Source organism: Plasmopara halstedii (assembly GCF_900000015.1).
Source record: "Plasmopara halstedii genome assembly, contig: Scaffold_2386, whole genome shotgun sequence".
NCBI classification, from domain to species: domain Eukaryota; phylum Oomycota; class Peronosporomycetes; order Peronosporales; family Peronosporaceae; genus Plasmopara; species Plasmopara halstedii.
Genome location: NW_020189293.1, coordinates 1 through 18,393, shown reverse-complemented (window position 1 = coordinate 18,393; position 18,393 = coordinate 1). Strand labels below are relative to the sequence as shown.

At 42.2% G+C, this 18,393-nt stretch overlaps 4 protein-coding genes across 4 annotated transcripts; 2 read left to right on the top strand and 2 right to left on the bottom strand.

Moving 5' to 3' along the window:
- Window positions 1-4,450: 4,450 nt before the first annotated feature.
- PHALS_03475 (kinesin-like protein) lies at window positions 4,451-7,860 on the bottom strand (the record flags this gene model as incomplete). Its single annotated transcript, XM_024717689.1, has 4 exons — window positions 4,451-6,877; window positions 6,940-7,008; window positions 7,070-7,162; window positions 7,225-7,860. 4 exons carry the CDS (start codon window positions 7,858-7,860, stop codon window positions 4,451-4,453), a joined length of 3,225 nt encoding a protein of 1,074 aa, XP_024583163.1.
- A 387-nt stretch (window positions 7,861-8,247) lies between these two features.
- PHALS_03474 (hypothetical protein PPTG_13729) lies at window positions 8,248-9,257 on the bottom strand (the record flags this gene model as incomplete). The annotated part of the gene is made up of 2 exons (XM_024717688.1): window positions 8,248-8,311; window positions 8,392-9,257. The coding sequence occupies 2 exons, from the start codon at window positions 9,255-9,257 to the stop codon at window positions 8,248-8,250; spliced, it is 930 nt and encodes a 309-aa protein (XP_024583162.1).
- Window positions 9,258-11,396: 2,139 nt separating this feature from the next.
- PHALS_03473 (uncharacterized protein) lies at window positions 11,397-11,668 on the top strand (the record flags this gene model as incomplete). The annotated part of the gene is made up of 2 exons (XM_024717687.1): window positions 11,397-11,532; window positions 11,604-11,668. 2 exons carry the CDS (start codon window positions 11,397-11,399, stop codon window positions 11,666-11,668), a joined length of 201 nt encoding a protein of 66 aa, XP_024583161.1.
- Window positions 11,669-17,908: 6,240 nt separating this feature from the next.
- PHALS_03472 (metalloprotease family) lies at window positions 17,909-18,364 on the top strand (the record flags this gene model as incomplete). The annotated part of the gene is made up of 3 exons (XM_024717686.1): window positions 17,909-17,992; window positions 18,059-18,137; window positions 18,195-18,364. 3 exons carry the CDS (start codon window positions 17,909-17,911, stop codon window positions 18,362-18,364), a joined length of 333 nt encoding a protein of 110 aa, XP_024583160.1.
- Between the last annotated feature and the right edge of the window lie 29 nt (window positions 18,365-18,393).

Sequence of the window (18,393 nt, the reverse complement as noted above, 5' to 3'; positions counted from 1 at the left end):
CAATATCAATTTGAATCATTTTTAAGAGAATATTGACATTGTAGTCTCTGCGACCGTTTGAAAAGGACGGCATTTGTCGCTGTCGCCACTAAACCGTCACCGGTATGCTTACAGCCAATCCGTTTTAAGACAAAGTCTTTTGCCAAAGCGGCATAGATGCGGCTAATTTTTCAAAGGAACTTGCGCTTCTTCGTAAAAATTGTGCGAATTTGATCAATGTAGATGTGATACTCCAACAGAAAACTATCCATCGATTCATACAAACACATTAATCGCCTGAGAATTGATATGTTTTGAAGAGTGAACGCGAGCAAACCCGGCGCTGGAGTATCATGGTCCGAACGAATACTTCAAGTTGATGATACATCTCTTTCCTTATGGTCTCACATCGTTTCGTTTAAATGGTTTGAGTCATCTCTACATCTCCATGATGCTTCTACGTAAAGGCTTTGGTTTAAATGGGAGTTTTGTACATTTCCTGATTGACTAGTTGATGTCAGCCCAGCTTCACTTTGTTGCGACATTGATGTTGCTATGTACAAAAGATAAAACGTGGGATGCCAAGTGCTTGATGCTATGACTGAGAGCTAAGTGATAGAACGGCAGCATGCAGATGCCCACGGGAGAAAAATCATTTTTTATTTGGCGATATAGCTCAATTTGACCCAAATAAATTTACGAGTACATGCAGTAGATCACACCTCGCTACATTGGATTCAAAATGGTCGTGACTAAAGAGTATTGAGACACTGCCGAACTTCCCAGGTCAAATTCAGTACATTTCGTGTTGTATGAAGGCTCTCGGTAGCTAAGTTACATTCTGGCTGCCCAACACTGAGAATTTGAGGAGAGTTTTAATCCATTAATTTGCTGCTGGTGTACCTCTGAAGGACAATCAGCAGATGATCAAAACTTTCAACGTACAAATCATTAGACTCTCGTGGAGAGTCATGCGCTCCGTCAAATTTGAAAATATCCCAATAAGTGCCGTCCCCGCCATAACTGCTCGACGATTATCTCGAGGTCTACTTTTGTATACGTAATTATGTAATTTGATGCTGTCATAACTCAAATGAAGTGGCTACCCTCATCCCGTCATTTCGACTATCTACTATGGCAAGATCTCAATGCGTGGTCGACCCGTCTAATTTGCTCAACGATTTTCAATCACTTCCCCCGGAAATGAGGCCGAATCATCGCGATGCACATTTCACCAAAAGGAAGGTTCAAAATTTGAGTTTTGAATGGTTGATGGGCGTGGTTGAGTCAACGTGAGTCATCAGAAGTGAGAATTCAAATGCGGGGGTGGATTTTCGACCTTGCTTTAAACTTTGCAGTCTATAGCATTTAGGATGGAAGACGGTGAGCGGTTTTCAAGTACTGCTAAAAGTGTAAAATTTAGGCTTAGCACTGTAATCTAGTTACAGTATCAGATGCATCGCTCCCATCAAGGACATGTAATGATGGCAAACTCCCGAGCAGTTTTTACTGGTTTGGTCAGAAAGCGTCACCGAAGTGAGCAGTTTGTACGCTTGCTTTGGTCTCATCGTGCTTTACAGGCTCATCCACTTAAGTGTCTAAGAGTTGCAACGTGCACGCCGAACTGTTCTTTAGACCGAGGTGAATAAAGTTAAAAGCACAACATGATTTGGTCGTCTTGGACGTCAAAATAACTTTTGTTTTGCGACAGGCACTTTGGGCTCATTCACGCCTATTAACTTGATATTCGCACCCTCGTTCGTACACATAACCGCATCAGGTCTCCAAGGTGAGCAGCCTCTAGTTGATAGAAGAATGTAGATAAGGGAAGTCGGCAACATAGATCTATGGAGCCTAGTCATTGGCGTTAAAAGGGCGTTTTATTGTGCCCAGCTTCTGTAAGCCAGCCTTGAGTACGCATCTTACAGGATTTGTGCGTAAGTGCTTGATACCAAGAGGCTTCAGATGCTGAAATGCGAGCAAGCCTGAAGTCGTTAGAGAAAACAATTATTGTTCAAAACTTCGACATTTCCTTAATAAAATTTAGCGTCTTCAACAGGATACTACCGATATATCGTCGGCTTCCAAGACCTTGATATTTTAAAGAATGCACACGATATTGTGTCATAGTCAGCCCTGGATCAAGACCTCAATGAGATTTGTTGCAGTTATAACGGAGTTTAAGGCGCAGTGGGAACGGTGCAACAGATTTGTCATGGCTATGTATAGATTACACTAACTCCTCCAGCCATAACGAGACGCTCAAAGCCCCGGAACTGCACCGACACGCATTTATGAACGATAGCGGGAAATGACTGGTCAGAGGAGATTGGTCCGTTGGCCATGTAGGCTTCAAGCTTCGTTAATGGTATTGCGCAGTTTTAAATTGATATATAATTATTGCATATTAATTAGCAATTTGGCCAGCTAATTCCGATTCACCGTATGTTGATCTCCGACATGAGTTTCATTGATTGCTTGGTATTCAAGATGATCTTAACTTCGCGTCCGAGGGATGGTCGTGGCCCTATAGACTGTGCATTTGTTAACGTGATCTGTGTGATAAAATCATCATTGCACAAATGCATGGCAAACTCGTTGCGTAGTCACACAGCCATCCCATGTCGTACCACAAGGCTTTGGCACAAAAATTTGGTCATAGATCGCTGGAGATGCTGAAACAACTACGATCAAGTTAAATTGAACAGCCTGTTCTGGCGCCTCGATAATGTACATCTATGGTGCTAAAAAAAGAGCCAACAGCCGGCTCTCTTTCTGTTTTCTCTGATTAATGCGTCGTGTTTTATATAATGATTATACATTTTACATCAAGAGTCTCTATAGACCTCTTCAACACTATCGACTAAAGCGTATCCAGGATCCAATTTACGACTGTGATTGCGGGTAACCATGTCGTTTCCGAACAAAATATGAGCGTGCCTAATGCTCCAATCTCTCCAAAATTGCGACCAGCATTACCTAGAGTATCGATAATTTTGGAAAGAGGGAAACCGTAGCTGGAACTAACCTTCAGCTATCAATAAACCATGTTATCTTTTGTGGTAAAGATCGTGTGCGTCAATACCAAAGACTTCATTATCTCAAATAATATATTTGGTGGAACGTCATCAACTCCCAGGCAGAAAGCAGCTCACTTCTCACCGGTTGAAATCTGGTAAGTCGTCACGGATTTGTAGCCAAATGCCAAAAAATTGCTAACTCGCTTCAAGTGAGAGAAGAAAATGCTTCGAAAACATTCGCTCAATAATTTCAATAGAAGAGAAGAGAAGAGAAGAGGAGAGAAGGATTCATTAACATTTGCTCATTTATTCCAAGAGTGTCGACAACCTGTGCGTATTCGGATCACAGTTGTGTCATAAATGCAATCTCTTACAGCGGAAGTAGGTAGTTTGGCAATAAGCTTGAAGTCATATCAATCCTTGATTGCATGCTTATTGTAAATAGATACATGTACTCGACCGTATGCTACATACGTGGTACACAGCTGTCACGTATCCTGGAGAGCCAACATCCAGCTATTCGCGTTCTACGCTACCCCGTGAGTACATGCCTAACAGGTATCGTCTTTACCAAGGCAGTGGTGACACTGCGTTTGGGGCATATGCAGGTGCTGATTGAGACAGCAATACCAATGACAGACGTTCGATTTCAGAAGTATTGACCATGGTTGCAGGCATGCCCGTGGGATTCAAGTCAAAGTACAAGCGACCCGTTGGCGGTGTCTGAGTATATGGCTCTCAGCTTTTCATTTAGAAGTTCTTCAGACTCCTGCGACGAGTGAATGGAAGAAATACAACTTTGGAAAGACAGATTAGGAGCGATCGCATTAGTCAACAACACCGGATGGACAAAGTACGTGGACGTATGGCACCACTTTATCCGCAAGAATGTACAAGAAGGGATTTCAAAGATCGACTTGATCAACACAAAGCGTCTCCTGTCAGACAATTGAGGTTCGGATCCAAGATGCTTGCGTTTGTTCGCAAGACGGCGGAATTTAAGACCGAATCAACGCCAACGATCAAAAAGCATTAACGGCGAGTGAACTTGTTGAGATTACACTGCTCAATCCTGTTGAAGAACGATGTTGCGGCTATATGTCTAGCTTGTTTGAATCATAATTACATTTTGCTATAACGATAAAGTCGAGTGGCTCCACATTCATTCCATGATTAAGGGCTCAAATCCTTAATAGATAGTTTAATTTAGAGGTGTTTAATGTTCCTAGCCTTTACCACATCATAACGGCAGAGTATTTCTGGTTCATAGAACGAGAAAGACGTAGGAACATAATCAACTTTTCACTTTAGAATTTCCATCAAATTCATCAGTCACATTGCGTAATTTGTTTTATTCCTTAAAAGTCTCTTTCCATTTCTTGGATACGAAAGTATTGCAGAAACGAGATCCTGATTATGCTTTAGAATATTGGATACATAATGTTAATTTACTAGCGACATCGCAAAGAGACATGGTCATCGACCGAATCTGCTGTGCCATCTTCAGTATGAAACTCTGCCTTATTCCGCCCCTCCTTTTTTTTCTTCAGATGCCTATTTTTTTTCTTCTTTGTAAGAGGAGATAGTCTTGTATTACTGACCTCGACCCATTCGTCGTCCCCAGCTTCGTCTTGTTGTCGCTTCTCCTGTCGTCCTCTTTGAATGTGATAACGATGTCGACTCTCTTCTTGACCAGACGACTCAATCTTGTTTCTCATAGAATCCGCGATAAGCGATGGAGGGGATGTCTGTAATTGACCAACTGCGGCTCTGAACTCGCCATTCGAAGTTGCACATCGTGTGTTTACCTCCTGTCGCGAATTCGGTCTTGATCCATGACGAGATTGCAAACGATCACGTGACTGATGTTCTGTGATCGCCAATCGATCGTCTCTATAAGTAAAACGATCCAATTGAGCTTTATATGTGCTGACAATTTGAGAATCCTGACCTTCTTGTGATTCACTATAAGGTACAGTTTTTGACAATTCCAACGCCTCAGGACTCTTGTCTTTGTGTTTTCGACGTTCCTTAGAGCTATTTGAGCTGTTATGCGGACTCATACCTCGTACAGTCACAATCGTCGTTTTAGTGTCAGACTGACTGATGTGCTGAGCTTCACTTCGTGAGAAAATTGAGCCTGAGTGTACTTTCAAACGATCCTCATTGTAAGGACTGCTCACATGAGCACGTGATGGCTGTCGAAAAGCGCCACTCTTTCTTCTCTTTGAACTTGCGGTAGATACCGACGAGCGCTCGCTACAGTACCCAGTACCGCCAGCCGAACCTTCTCGATCTTTAACTTCGTCATCTGATACAACCTCAGCCCCTCCAGTTTCACCCTCACCATTGTTCGCCAAGGTCGGAAGTTTAATCACATGAAAATCACTTCGTGGCTTAATTTTTGGCAAATTCCACTCATCTCTTTCTTCGCTCCAGACAGATCGTTCCCATACTTTCACCAGTTCAAGCTGCGGTAAGAAGAGATCAACAAGCTGTTTCAATAACTTAGCTTCTTTCGTCTGTTCTCGAATTGTGTCAAGCATGGTTTTCCGCTCTTGTTCAAACTCACGAAAAAGATCAGCAATTTCTTGTCGTGTACATTTCAACTTTGACTTATATTTCAGCTCCTTTTTCCGTGCTGCAGCTAATTTTATTTGTGCAGCTTCTTGTGCTGACTTGAGTTCTTGTTCAACTTGTTGTTTTTCAAGTGCAAGGGCTCGTTGCATAGCTTCGTTCTTTGCTTGAAGCTTTGCTTTTTCACGTAATTTGATCTGAGCCCGTCGATATTCCACTTGCTGTTTAAGCAATGCCATTTCAGAGTCAGCATCTTGAGTATTCCCAGATTCACGTGTCAATGATCGACCCGATGGTCCACCCAAAATATGGCTTTCAATCTTCTTTAGCTTCGAATGTAGCGCTTCTTTCTCACGCAAAGATATCTGCATAGCCACTTGGGTTTGTTCAAGCTCATGGCCAATCCGATCCCGTTGATCTGCAATACTTTGATTCATTTGACGCAGTTCTTCTTGCTCCTTGATAAAAGCATCGGAAATTTTATTTTTCATTACAGCTTCACTCTGCGTTGTCAACTGTCGTTCCGTAGCTTCGTCCATCATGATTTGAGCTCTTACCATCATTTCTTTTGCCTCGGCATCCATTCGTGTCGCCTCTTGCATGATATTTTGAATTGTAGAATCATCAGCATTTGATCCTTGAATGTTAGTATTTCCCGATAAATCTGTACTACTTGCTTGCTCTTGCTTGCCAAAAAGACTCAAAAGGGGCGACAACTTTGACAATACTCCGGTACTTTTCGGTTTAATCATCGTCTCCTCACTAATTTCATTAAAACTTTGTTGTGGTTCTTCATTCTGTGCCTGTAACATATTCGCCTCTTCTCTCATACATTTCGCTTGTGCAAACATCTCAGCAGCTTCCTGTTGATACTTTGCAATTTCTTGACCGTCCGTTGTCAATTCTGTACATTCGTCAGAAGCAAATGTTTCGACGACATTAGAATGGTTTATAGTGTTGTCTCGCGACTGTGACTGACTCTCGAGCATTTTTCTTAAACGCTCAATTTCTTCCTTGTATTCACGCAACTTAGCATCTTTCGGATCTTCGTTCACGATAGGTTTGTTCTTGATATTTTTCGCACGATTCGCATAACGAAGTGTAGAAAGAGTTTCATCGTAATTATAATCTGCTGGACTAACAGCAGCAACCATAAGCGTCTTTGTATTTCCACCTAACGAATCTTGCAACAGTCGTGTGAGTTTCGAATCACGATATGGAATATGCTTTCCTTTGCCATCTACAAGTGCGGAGATGACATTGCCCAGTGCTGATAGACTTAAATTAATCTTACATCCTTCCTAAAAACGTAGCATACGTGAGAAGAAATACAAGAACCACTAGCTCATTAACTTGTTCAGACCTTTAGTCGATTGCCTGTAGCTCCAGTTTTGCTTTGACGCTCACTTCCAGCAAGATCTACCAAGTTTAGCTAAGCAAGAATATGATCAAACGAATAGCAAGATCTAAAAAGCATCAGGTCTCAGACTTACCTTTCCAGCTTTAAAATGATCTTGACCACCACTCGTTTCATTTGTTTCGACTACAATTGTAAAGATAGAGTGCGAGCGAGACGAACCTTCATTCTATAAAGCCACCAAATCAGTCACCATATCCTTTTATCATGTCTTTACATCTAGAAAATTACCATAAGAGTCGCTCCAATTGTTCGATTCTTAAGTCCACGGTTCATGACTTTGTTTAAAGACTGCACATCTCGAACTACCACTTCAGTAAGATCCTTGACGTAAATCGTACCATCCACTGCCTCCTTTAAATCAAGTCTTCTTTTCGTATCGTCACTAAGAAGATCACGAATATCTTCATTGTAAATTTCCAAATACGATGCTCGTACCATATACTCCCGCATTGTATCAGCATTAATCGTATCAAAAATGTGATCAAATGATAAAGGAATGACACCGCGTAGGTCCGAAGGTGATTCTTTTCCTTGCATTGTATGAGTTTTACCACATCCTGTTTGTCCATACGCAAAGATTGTGCCATTATAACCCTCAAAGATCGATTCTACCAACGGATAAGCCGACTCATCATAAAATTGTCGCTGCGAAGTGTTTTCATCATATACCGAGTCAAAAGTAAAAGACTTTTGTTGATCATTATCAGGACATTTCAAAGAAATCAATGCTGCTGCTTGATCAATTGTAACGATTGACTTTCGGCCTTCAACTAATTCCTTACCAAAAAGGGGTCGACAACGCACAACCACTTTGACGGTCTCTTTGTCCCTCCCACTACCATTAGATGTCTCGGATGCATTCATCTTTATTGTGGTTAAAAGCGGAGTTAGAGTATTATTAGAACCTAATGATAATCGGTGACCAAACGTCTACAATGTTTTTTCGTGCTTATGCTTTTAATTTCTGCGTGATGAGATCGATACCTTCACGTCTTGAGACCTTGAATTAGGATTGTAGCATCAACATAGCTGACACAAAACTTAATATATTGACAAACATGTGATAGAATGTTAATGATAAGCGCAGCTAATTGTTGGAGATGCATTAGCAAAATTTGCTTTGATTGCATACAATCGCTCGTATACTTGGCGACGAAGAACAGGTGAGAAAGTAGTCAGGGTACAATGTTACATGTAGTTAGGACAAACACCTCGAGAGAATACTTACTTGCAAGTACGTGACAAGAATTCTTACTGATTATAATCCAGTATGCTATATTGTATCGTATTGACGGGACGTAGTGAGTTTTGAATACTGTTGCTCAAAAGGTTGCACCAGGTCTCGATGAATAAGAGTGAGATAAAACGTGACTTGTACAGATTCAAGACTCTTACTGCTGTATGTCTTGACTCCAAAAATGGCGAATGATTTCTCGCTGCTGTCCTGCGTCGGATGTCAAGTATTCTCTTTGTATATCTTCGTCTTTCATCAAATATGTCAAAGCACTGCCAAATCTCACAAGATACGGTTGAATCTCAGTGTGCCACATTTTGTCATCCCTCATTACTTTTGTCACCTTTGTCTTTGCTATCTCAGCTTGCAAATGTTCAACCAATTCTCCTTCTTGTCCACCTAAGATAAACAGATATGTCTGCAATTGAGCAAGATCATATTTTGGCAATGGATCTATAAATTTCTTGACTCGATTCTTCACTTCAATGACTTTTCCATCGGCTCGACCATCAATTTTGCCTCCAACAAACAACTTATAATCCCCCACTGTATCAACTTTTTTCTTATAAAAGACTAAATTTCGATCTTGAATAACTTGTTTTTGCTGTTTTTGATAATGAAAGATTCCCGCAATCTCTTGTTTAGCTCCAAAGTCTTTGTTCATTGTAGAAGTAACAAACTGAACGACATCAGCTTTAATATCAATTGGAGTGGTGGATGGTAATGAATGCACCACTTTTGCTTGAGCTTTGGCCACTTGATGAATTGTTGTGGCTTTCGAAGCCTCTTGAATTAATTCATTAATAGCTGGAGCAGCTCCAAGATCCTGAACGATAGTTTGCATCTTTTCTTCTGGAGTTGGAAGCGCTAGGGAAAGTTGATGTTGGAGAGAAGACACTTGACGAGGATTTGTACGGCGCCATACATTTAAGAACACATCTTCAATCTTGCGATATGGATTTAATGCACTGACAACGGGCACTTCACTCGCGAAGATCATGATGTTACGTCCGAGTCCTCGCTTCATATTCGAAGGCATTATATTAGTTATAACCAATGACGTTGAGTGAATAAAATACGAAATAACTTTCTCGCCTGCAAGATTTACGGTTTCAAATGTGAGAAATTATTCTGGTCAAATTGACAGTACACTGCTGTTCAAGCCCCGCGGTATCAACGGGTCATGCTTCGCCGTAGGCATCCAAGAGAGTAAAAAGCATTTTTAACGAATTATTTCTTACATGAAGTGAACTGTTAGCATTTGTCCACACTCATGATTTCCTAAGTGCGGACAAATGCTAATAGTTCAGTCTCAAAGGATACATACTTGGAACTTGCTTCTTCTCCGCCATGTTGTCGTTTGGCTTGGATAATAATGAGTCCTACGGTGGAGCTATTACTACTCGAAATCAGCATTCTTGAAGGTGGGAGTGGCTTAATGGTAGCGACGTAGCTCGTTCTTCTTGCCGATACAAAGGTGTTATTATAAACATCAATTGGCTGCGAGAAATGTTGTAGTTTATCGTGAGATATCCCACTTTATTATATTGCATCATATGATCTGGGCCAAAATGATATCTTTATCTTATTCTGCAGCAAATTGAATGACTTGAGAGGTCCACCTTGTCTTAAAGCAAACCTGCTGCCTTTAGCGGAAGCATTGTAGATAGTCTTTGCATGCAACCAGAGATGTGCTGTGGGTTCTGCGATGCTCAAAGGCCCTCGGCCAAGAAAAAGAAATTAACCTATTCAAAAGACAATAAACGTGCAGTCGATCTTACAAGCAGTTCAGGTTATGATTGTACAGTCAAGCACGTCAACATTCGTGTGGTCCGGAGCATCGACGGGATCACTAAGGATCTGGGGACCGAACAACTTAGGTACCTGCTACAAGTAAGCGGTATCCGATTGAGCCCACACATAACTAGCGGAGAGTAAAGCATTGGGATTACATCACTTAAAGCGTCTTGTTTGGCGGATGACGTCACAAGATTACGGGTCAGTAATGAATGAATCAGCACGGAAACCGATTCCAGACACAGGAACAAGCTACTCATCTTGATACTAGACTCAATTTGTTCGATCCTGATATATCTATGCCTATCAGCGACTGCCATTGCGTTCGCAATCACTTGCCATAATATTTTCGTAATAACGAATGTTACACTAGGGCAACCACGATGGTTGGATAACATGCAACGAGCTATGGATCGACTGGAAGTCAAAGTCTCTGGGTGCCGCGCACAATTTTGATGAGTCATAAACTTGCCTCGACAAGAGATAAAAAGCAGTTTGAGGCGTGAGTGCGAGCTACGACAGCTCTGGTGCAAACCAATGGATTCAACAAATTCATCAGCAACGGATATTGATTCGTGTCTTGAGCAAAGGTTGAATGACAGAAGTGGCTGTGAGCAACGGTCTTCAGATGGGACGAAATTCTCGGCCAACCCAAAATATAATGCGGATATAGGAGTTGGTGAGTGTATGTTGCGTTTTTCAGGATAAATTTTTCTGCAGTGCGATAAAAGACGGCGGCGTGTTGCGGTTTCCAGTGTTTGGGTCTGTCTGAGCGAATGAGGCAGCTGAGTGCCGCGGCATCTAGTGCAAATCATTGTTGATGCAGGCGAATGTGAGCTGTGATCAGGAGGGCCAAACATTGATGCGACTAATGATGGTTTGTCCTTGCGACGATAAGACAATGAAACTAAGTTAGCCACACCATGTAATGTGCCCGCCATTTGAATCTGTAGAATTTCTGGAAAGCAAATTTAATCAAACTATATCGCGATCTCGCTCTGATGACCACACAAAAAAGCGTTGTATTTTGAGTATTCTCTGAGAAGTAGTCCACAATCGAATATATTCATTTGAGGGGCTAACATCGATAGTTGTTGGTAATTTGATTAAAGCTTTGCTAGAGATGTTCGTTGAGACGTACATTCACCCGCAATAGTGCGCCACGCGCAGCATCAGCATGCGCGAAAAGTTCCGGATTGTCAAAATGCTTTACCTAACCCAAAATTTCTGTGCCGCCAATCGCACAAAGGTCATCACCCTGCGGTACTGCTTGATAGGCAAGGCGAAGCTTTTATAAAAATGATGGTAATTTCTAGTGCCTATTACCGTGTCAAGCTCGTGACGTGGCTGTAGATATGTTAGCAGGCCCATGGGTACGAGCAATGTCGATTTTGAGCCCGATATTAAAGCCAAGGGTGAAAACTCGTCTCTCTATATTGACGTCGCGCTTGGATTGTTACGAACTCAAGCATTACTCGACGTTTCCGACGATTATCTATGTTTTAGTACTTGATCTTAAATTGGCAAAATTGGTAAGATGACAATCAAGCCATATAGTAGGTAACACTTTCAAAAGGCCTCAGTACCAGAGATATAGTGTTTGAAAGCTCCGAAAGACGTATCAATACTGATACAGACTGAGGCGGTGCTCCAGGAAGACTCATCATGCTGGCAAAAATAATGCTTAAGGAGGAACTTTTTTACTTGAGGTGCAGCCCACACACATAAGTCCCCAGAAGCTATACTACAGCGCGCCAATTATATGGGGTTGATCAAAGCAGTAATCACAACATGATACTGTGGTTTTTATTTGTCGCTCTGATGACGCGTATATAAATGCACATCGTATGTCTCGCCATATGAGGCCTTCATCAGAAGTGTCGTGTATCGGCATTTCCAAGCCATATGATTATTTGAACAATCAGGCAAAAAGCTGCCTACGTGGTTTTAATCTTGAAGCTTACAATAAAGTCTCTTTTCAGTAAACTTGGGGCAAGACTTACAACGAAAATCCCAAAGGAAGAAATTAGTCTGACGGGTACAAATCTTCGTATAGAGTTTGAACATATAGATCTGTTATTCTTCGTACTTAGAGTGAAACTCAAATGTATACCAGTAGCGAAAAATTGCGGTAGTAGTATAAACAATTTTGGTACTAAATACGATATTTAGTTGCCACAAAGAATACAGCAGAATACAACAGGCTATTAATTTCAAATATCTCTCTTCAAGGTGAAAAATGTGAAGTTTATGTTTACTTGAGAGGATATTGGTCCGCGTCTTAAGGATAGAAAACAGCAAGCGCGCAGTATTTAAAATCAATCATTCGTGCGATTCTTGATCCGGGCTACACGAGCCGAAGAATTTATTTCCGCGAAGTACAGCAGTAGTTATATTGTTGGACACTCGGACAATCCTGATGCAAAGTCGCTCTGACGGCAATATATCTGTATAAACATCATCAATCAACACCTCTATTCATTGTTTAGTGAGACCACACATCTTGTGATTTCAAGAGGGGTCAGACAATCCTTTGCACTAATGCCAATGGTTACACCACTGTTACAATTGCCGATTGACCAAATTGCTTGCTGGTGGAATGAGCTTTTTAGATAAAAATGCACAAATACGTCCTGCAAATGCATCATGCTTCTTGATTTTTTCCTAAGATATTTTTTAATCCAAAGTTAAGTCGCATTATCAGCTTCATGTAAACGTCACCCTGATAATGCAGATGTGTGTTTGCAGCGCTTGCGACACCTCGCTTGATTTTATGCGACATATCGAGTCTGTGGAGATGTCGTACACACCATCACAGTCGACAAAAACACTCTCTTTTCTAGTCATCATGGTTTGCTTTTAGTCTCATTGCTCCCCAGCAAAATTTCACATTGCTCGTACGAGCTACAACATACCAAATTTGGCAACAAGTTATCCCTCCATGCCCCTGCTACTTCAAGTGGTTGATGTTTGGGGGGGAAAGTGGACGCGTAGATTTGTCGGATAATAAAGGCTTTGAACATTATTCAGCTTTATAAACTACATAAAAGGTGAATACTACTAAACTGACAGCACCTGATTGCTGGCGCGCAGATTGTCATCTAAGTCGGTCTCTGTCAAGTTCATGTTCCATGATTATGCAGTTGCAGGTGTGATTGCTCAATGTAAGCGTCACATACGAGAAAACTTTTATAGAGGACCAGAGCTGTTCCCTTATCACGAAACTCGAATTTTTAGGCTAGTTGCATTCTTCGATTTTACATTTTTGCAGTAAAGTAGCTTCCTCGATTGAGAAGTGTATATGAATTCTAAGACAAATTAAGTGCCGTTTTCTTCAGCGTACTGAATGCTTTACATTAGAATTTCTGATGACCAGCTCGGGACTGATATACATCCACGAATAAGTTGCAGGCGTAGGAACTTTCCAGCCATTAACAGTATTGGTTTATCGATGTATGAAACGGCATAAATTATGCTCGAAATTTCCCAGCCACTGCCTCACGCTGCCGAAGCACGCTCTGTCTTAATTCAAGTCGCGAAGTCAGAGACCGAGATAACGAAACCGTGGTTTTCCTATGGCATAAAGGCGCTCGGGATAACCGCCCTCATGGTGTCGATGGAGCATCAGACAAAGATTCGGTCGGTTCACACTGCTATCCAGACAACGACCCCGCTGCTTGAATTCTACAATTGGACGACGCCTTACAACCATGTGAAGCTTGCGAGTTGGCTATACGACTTCAAGATGGATACCGATACTTTGATGACCAAGCTCTTGAACAGTATGCTGAGCTCGTGGCTGGGTAGCAGAAGCTGCAAGAATAAATTGATGAATCGTGACAGCGTTGATTCTTCTGAGCAGTCTCTCAATGGAAAATGAGATGATCTTGTCAATCGTGGAGTGTTCAAAGGACGCCGCACGTACTAAAGAGAAGGTAAAAGAAATTATACAAGCAACTTGAGAAGAAGAAACCAAGAAGAGCACATTTTTGATAAATGCTGATCGGTTCAATGGCCAACAAAACTTTAGTCGAAACGAGCCAGCAAAGGAAAGGCGGTGAATCGAGGAGCAAGTGTCTCAAGTGCAGTCAAGTTGGACCTTCAAGCGGGGTCGCCCAAATCGGATGGCGCCAAGGAAGATAGTGCTGTGTTTGCAGTGGGGGAAGATAGGCGTGCTGGGTGGATTATTGATAGCAAGGCCACCGTACATGACACCTTATTGGATGTTAAATTCTTTGTTCAGAGGTTTCGGATGCCCGTCTGGGTCATAATTGCACAAGATAAGAAGCTTTCAGTCTCAGGAATGGGGATAGATAAGCTAACTGAGCTGGATATTTTGCAAATCGTGATGGTTGAGGTCCTACGCATTCGATGACTCGGCAATCGTTTGTTATCGGTTAGATAGCTGGTTGGAGTTGAGATGAAGGTGGTTCGACAAATTTATCATGTGTAATCTGAAGTGCGAAAGTGCAGTTGATGAAGGCAAGAAGGCTGGTAAAGCATACTTTTTGGATTACTAACAGGAGATGCTCGTCATGTGAGATATGCCGAAGATGATAGTGAGTAGACGCCTTGGCACGATCGCTTGCGACACTTCAAGACGAACGATCTGGTGACTTCACAGCGCGCTACGAGCGAAACTTTATCGGTGTCGCAATTCATCGAGAAGCTTTATGGTGAGGGCATCGAGAGCAGGCACACTTTAATATTCGTTCGTCTCGATCGCTAACAAAGGTATTGTGTGTGTTGGAGATCATTCGAACGGACATGACGGGGTCGGTGGAAACGGACTGAAAGTGTATTGCACTGTATGTGCTGTCTTTGTGGATGATCTCTCACAGTTCATGGCTGGGTACTTCATCGAGCACCAGAATGATGTGGCCACCAGCTAGGCAGTTTGGGCATTGCACGGATATCAGGGAACGGCAATTAAAAATGCTTATGATTGAATAGCAGGATGGAGTTCGTGAACAAGATGATTGTGGAAATCTATGTAAGGAATAGCATCATGAGTCAGTGCTCCGTGTCGTACAGCCCTGAACGCAACGGATTGGAGGAACGGATAAACCGTACAATCATGGCAAAAGCGCCGAGTACAACGGATTCTCTCTGGCTAGTAGTTAGCCCATCGGTTTAATTTATCAACCGCTTGGCGAACTCTGATATCGAACCATATAAGCTGGGATCAATGCATAGTCGAAGACGTGATAACTACGTGTGTTTCTATCACAGAGATACGCGGATGTCGATGATGCCTTTGGGTTTCGGTCCATATTTTAAGTGCAGAAAATACTTGAGGCTGTTGCGTTTTTGGAACACTGCAAGCTCAAGATGACACGGTCAAAAGAGCTCGATGAGTTTGAAGTAGGCGGCATATACACCGTAGCTTAATCACAGGACGCGGTGATAATTTACAAGACCAAAGATGATGCTGACACGGAGATCACCGGCCGAAAGCAACCTGCTACATTCGAACTCATTAAAGGAGTTGGAAAACTTGCTTGCAATATTGAAATGACTGACCCAAAGCACGAGCAAGAATTCAAACTCTATTGCCTCGTTATCCGACACCAGCAGACATGGAGCTGGTACCTTACCACGACACCAGTTCGAGCAAGGCTATCAAACGAGGTTATCTTTCTTTTAGAGGATAGTTTAAGCAATGACGAAGAGCAGATGGTAGAAGAGAGCGACAGGCGATCATGTGCGAAGCGAGCCAGAATTGACGAGGGAGGACATATTGCTGAGGCTGTGTCAGCTTATATTTCAGTGTTGGTCAGATGGACGAGGCGCCATCAACATACCAGCGGAAGATGAACAGCGACGATGCTCCCACGTGGGTGACAGTGAAGAAGGCGGAGCTCAAAACTTATCTCGTGGACGCTAGAACCAAGGTGTAACGGGGTTACACGTACCCTAATGTGAAAGGGCGGGTCACACAAGATGGTGTGACTGTGCATACAATGGTGTGGCCACACCGTAACAAGAAGCCACTCTGCCAGTAGTAATGCATGTTAACTAGGGTTTACTATAGGAATTAGATTTTACTAAATCAATTAGGAAAACCTTAGATTTTAGATATTAGTGAGCCTGTTAGAACGCAATACGATTTCGAGAAGGTATTCTTATAGACCATCACATCACCAAATGGTCATGATGCTCGCGTTGGGTGAAAATGCAATCGAAGAGGGAACGTAAGATCTTCATTATCTTCTCATCCTGATTTTTCAACGGGAATGCCATGACACCTTTTACAGGTAGAGATTAAAGTCTGCATTAGCAACAGAGGATTGGGTTAAATGGCTAACCCAGGAGAGCAGAAACAAACTCTTAAATATTTAACGACCTCTATTGCCTCCCGATACAAAATTCTGACGCCGACAACAAATAGAGTTGCTTGTGACGCAATATTCATGTAACCACCAAAAAAAATCTCGATTGATTTCACCAAACCATTTACGATCTTTGTATTGCTCAATGGCCCACTTCACGAACAAATTTTTGTAATCAAGATAAAGGTGTAACTCGTTTGTTTGAGAGGCTAAGCAGTATATATTTTACGTGACGTTGGGAGCTTATGATGATATTCAGTGAGACGCTTTGGTTACTAAGAAAACTTATATTACCAAAGCCACCGTGATAAATCGTACCGGTCTCTTCGACTGTCGACTTCATTTGATGCTATTTCACTACATTGTCGAAGCTCGCCAACTTGGTCCGAAGTCGAACCACTTTTGTCGAGTGAGCTTTTACTTGACCAGATGGTGAGCACTTCAGGTCTCTCAACCCGTGACTTGCGTGAGATTACACTTTCCTTGATCAGGAAATCTTGATGCCACTCGTAGATCTCGTACAGCGCTTCCCACATCTCTGAGCCATGCTCACTGTGATCAAGGTGTGCCAGACGATGCGAAGAGACGGCAGTACCGATCATGCGCGAACTAGATTCTTCTCAGAATTAGTCGGGGCTTCCTGGCTCACGAGTTCTGTTAGGTCGATCTTGTCTTCGGGCGAGTAAATCAGCTCCTGTTTATGAAGGATGGCCATTTGGATGTGCGCTATTCTCTCATGTCAAAAAGCACTTGTACACTCGATTATCTCAAACCTTCGTCATTCATGATATTTGACCTCTCCTCCATCTTTAGGCGTTATTGACAGGGGAGCAACGAGACTTAAACTGATTTTGTAAGAACTTATCAAATGTACATCTGTGGATTGCCATATCCTGCCTACATCCTCATATGTTTACTCTGATTCGAAAGCTTCAAATGTCATACTAGCCTGCGGGATTGTTGAGAGGGTTCTGAGCGATAATCCGACACTGACTACCAAGTGACACCAAGACTACTATCCGCGGAATTCCTGAAACGATGTGCTTTCAAATTGGTATATTTTCTATGCAAACCTTTACCAAGCGACTACATTCCATTGTTTGCGACATAAAAGAATAGTATTGGGAAGTTTGAGTGCCCGCGTAGAATAAGAGAGCTGGTTTGTTATGAAACAGGTGAAGAGTTAGACTCGCCAATGCCAAGAGAAAATCTTGCGAAATCACTGAGCGCTGACATCTATATCGGTGCTGAAGATTACAGCGAGAATATCACGGAGATTATGGAAGATATCTCTATTTTTTCGGCGACAGTACAAGAAATTCGCCTCTTTTCCTATCTTGACTGCTGTTCCAAAGTACAGACCTACTTGTTTGCCAATAGACTGCAGACACCAACATGCTATCACATTATGATTTTGCTTTGTTATATACACTACTTTTAGAGTTAGAATAGGCCTGTCCTTGGTGTCCGGAACAATATGTCTCGCTTTTAGAAGCAATACGGTATATGTGCGACTTAAGCAAACGAATAGCCACGTTGTGAATTAAATATGGAACTGCCGGAATGTGAGGACGCGGTGCTGACGGCGCTACAACAAAGGCGACCAAGACACATTGTGGACTTAATTAACAAGGCAAGCAAACAACGCGTCTTTCATTTGCTAATTTCCCTTACATTCTTTTACTGACTTTTTCTGCAGTTCCTCGTGGAGCAGTATAATGATGACAAAAGTAGTGTGCGAGCCATTGACTTTGTGTGTCTCGACTGTCGGGACAACGGTATGTGTCATTCGAAAACGATGACTCCATGCTACTTGATTTAAGAGTTCAGTGTAGGTCCTGAAGGTAACGCACGGGCTTTCTTCTCGGCACCACCGCCCACTATCGTCTTTTGTGCCAATCGTCTTCACTCGACACAAGAGGTAGAAGAGACTATGGTGCACGAGCTTATCCATGCGTACGATGTACGTATTTATTGGACTAGTCACAGTAGTGGAGTCATATGATTCTCTTTGTAGTTTACGGTGCGCAAGAT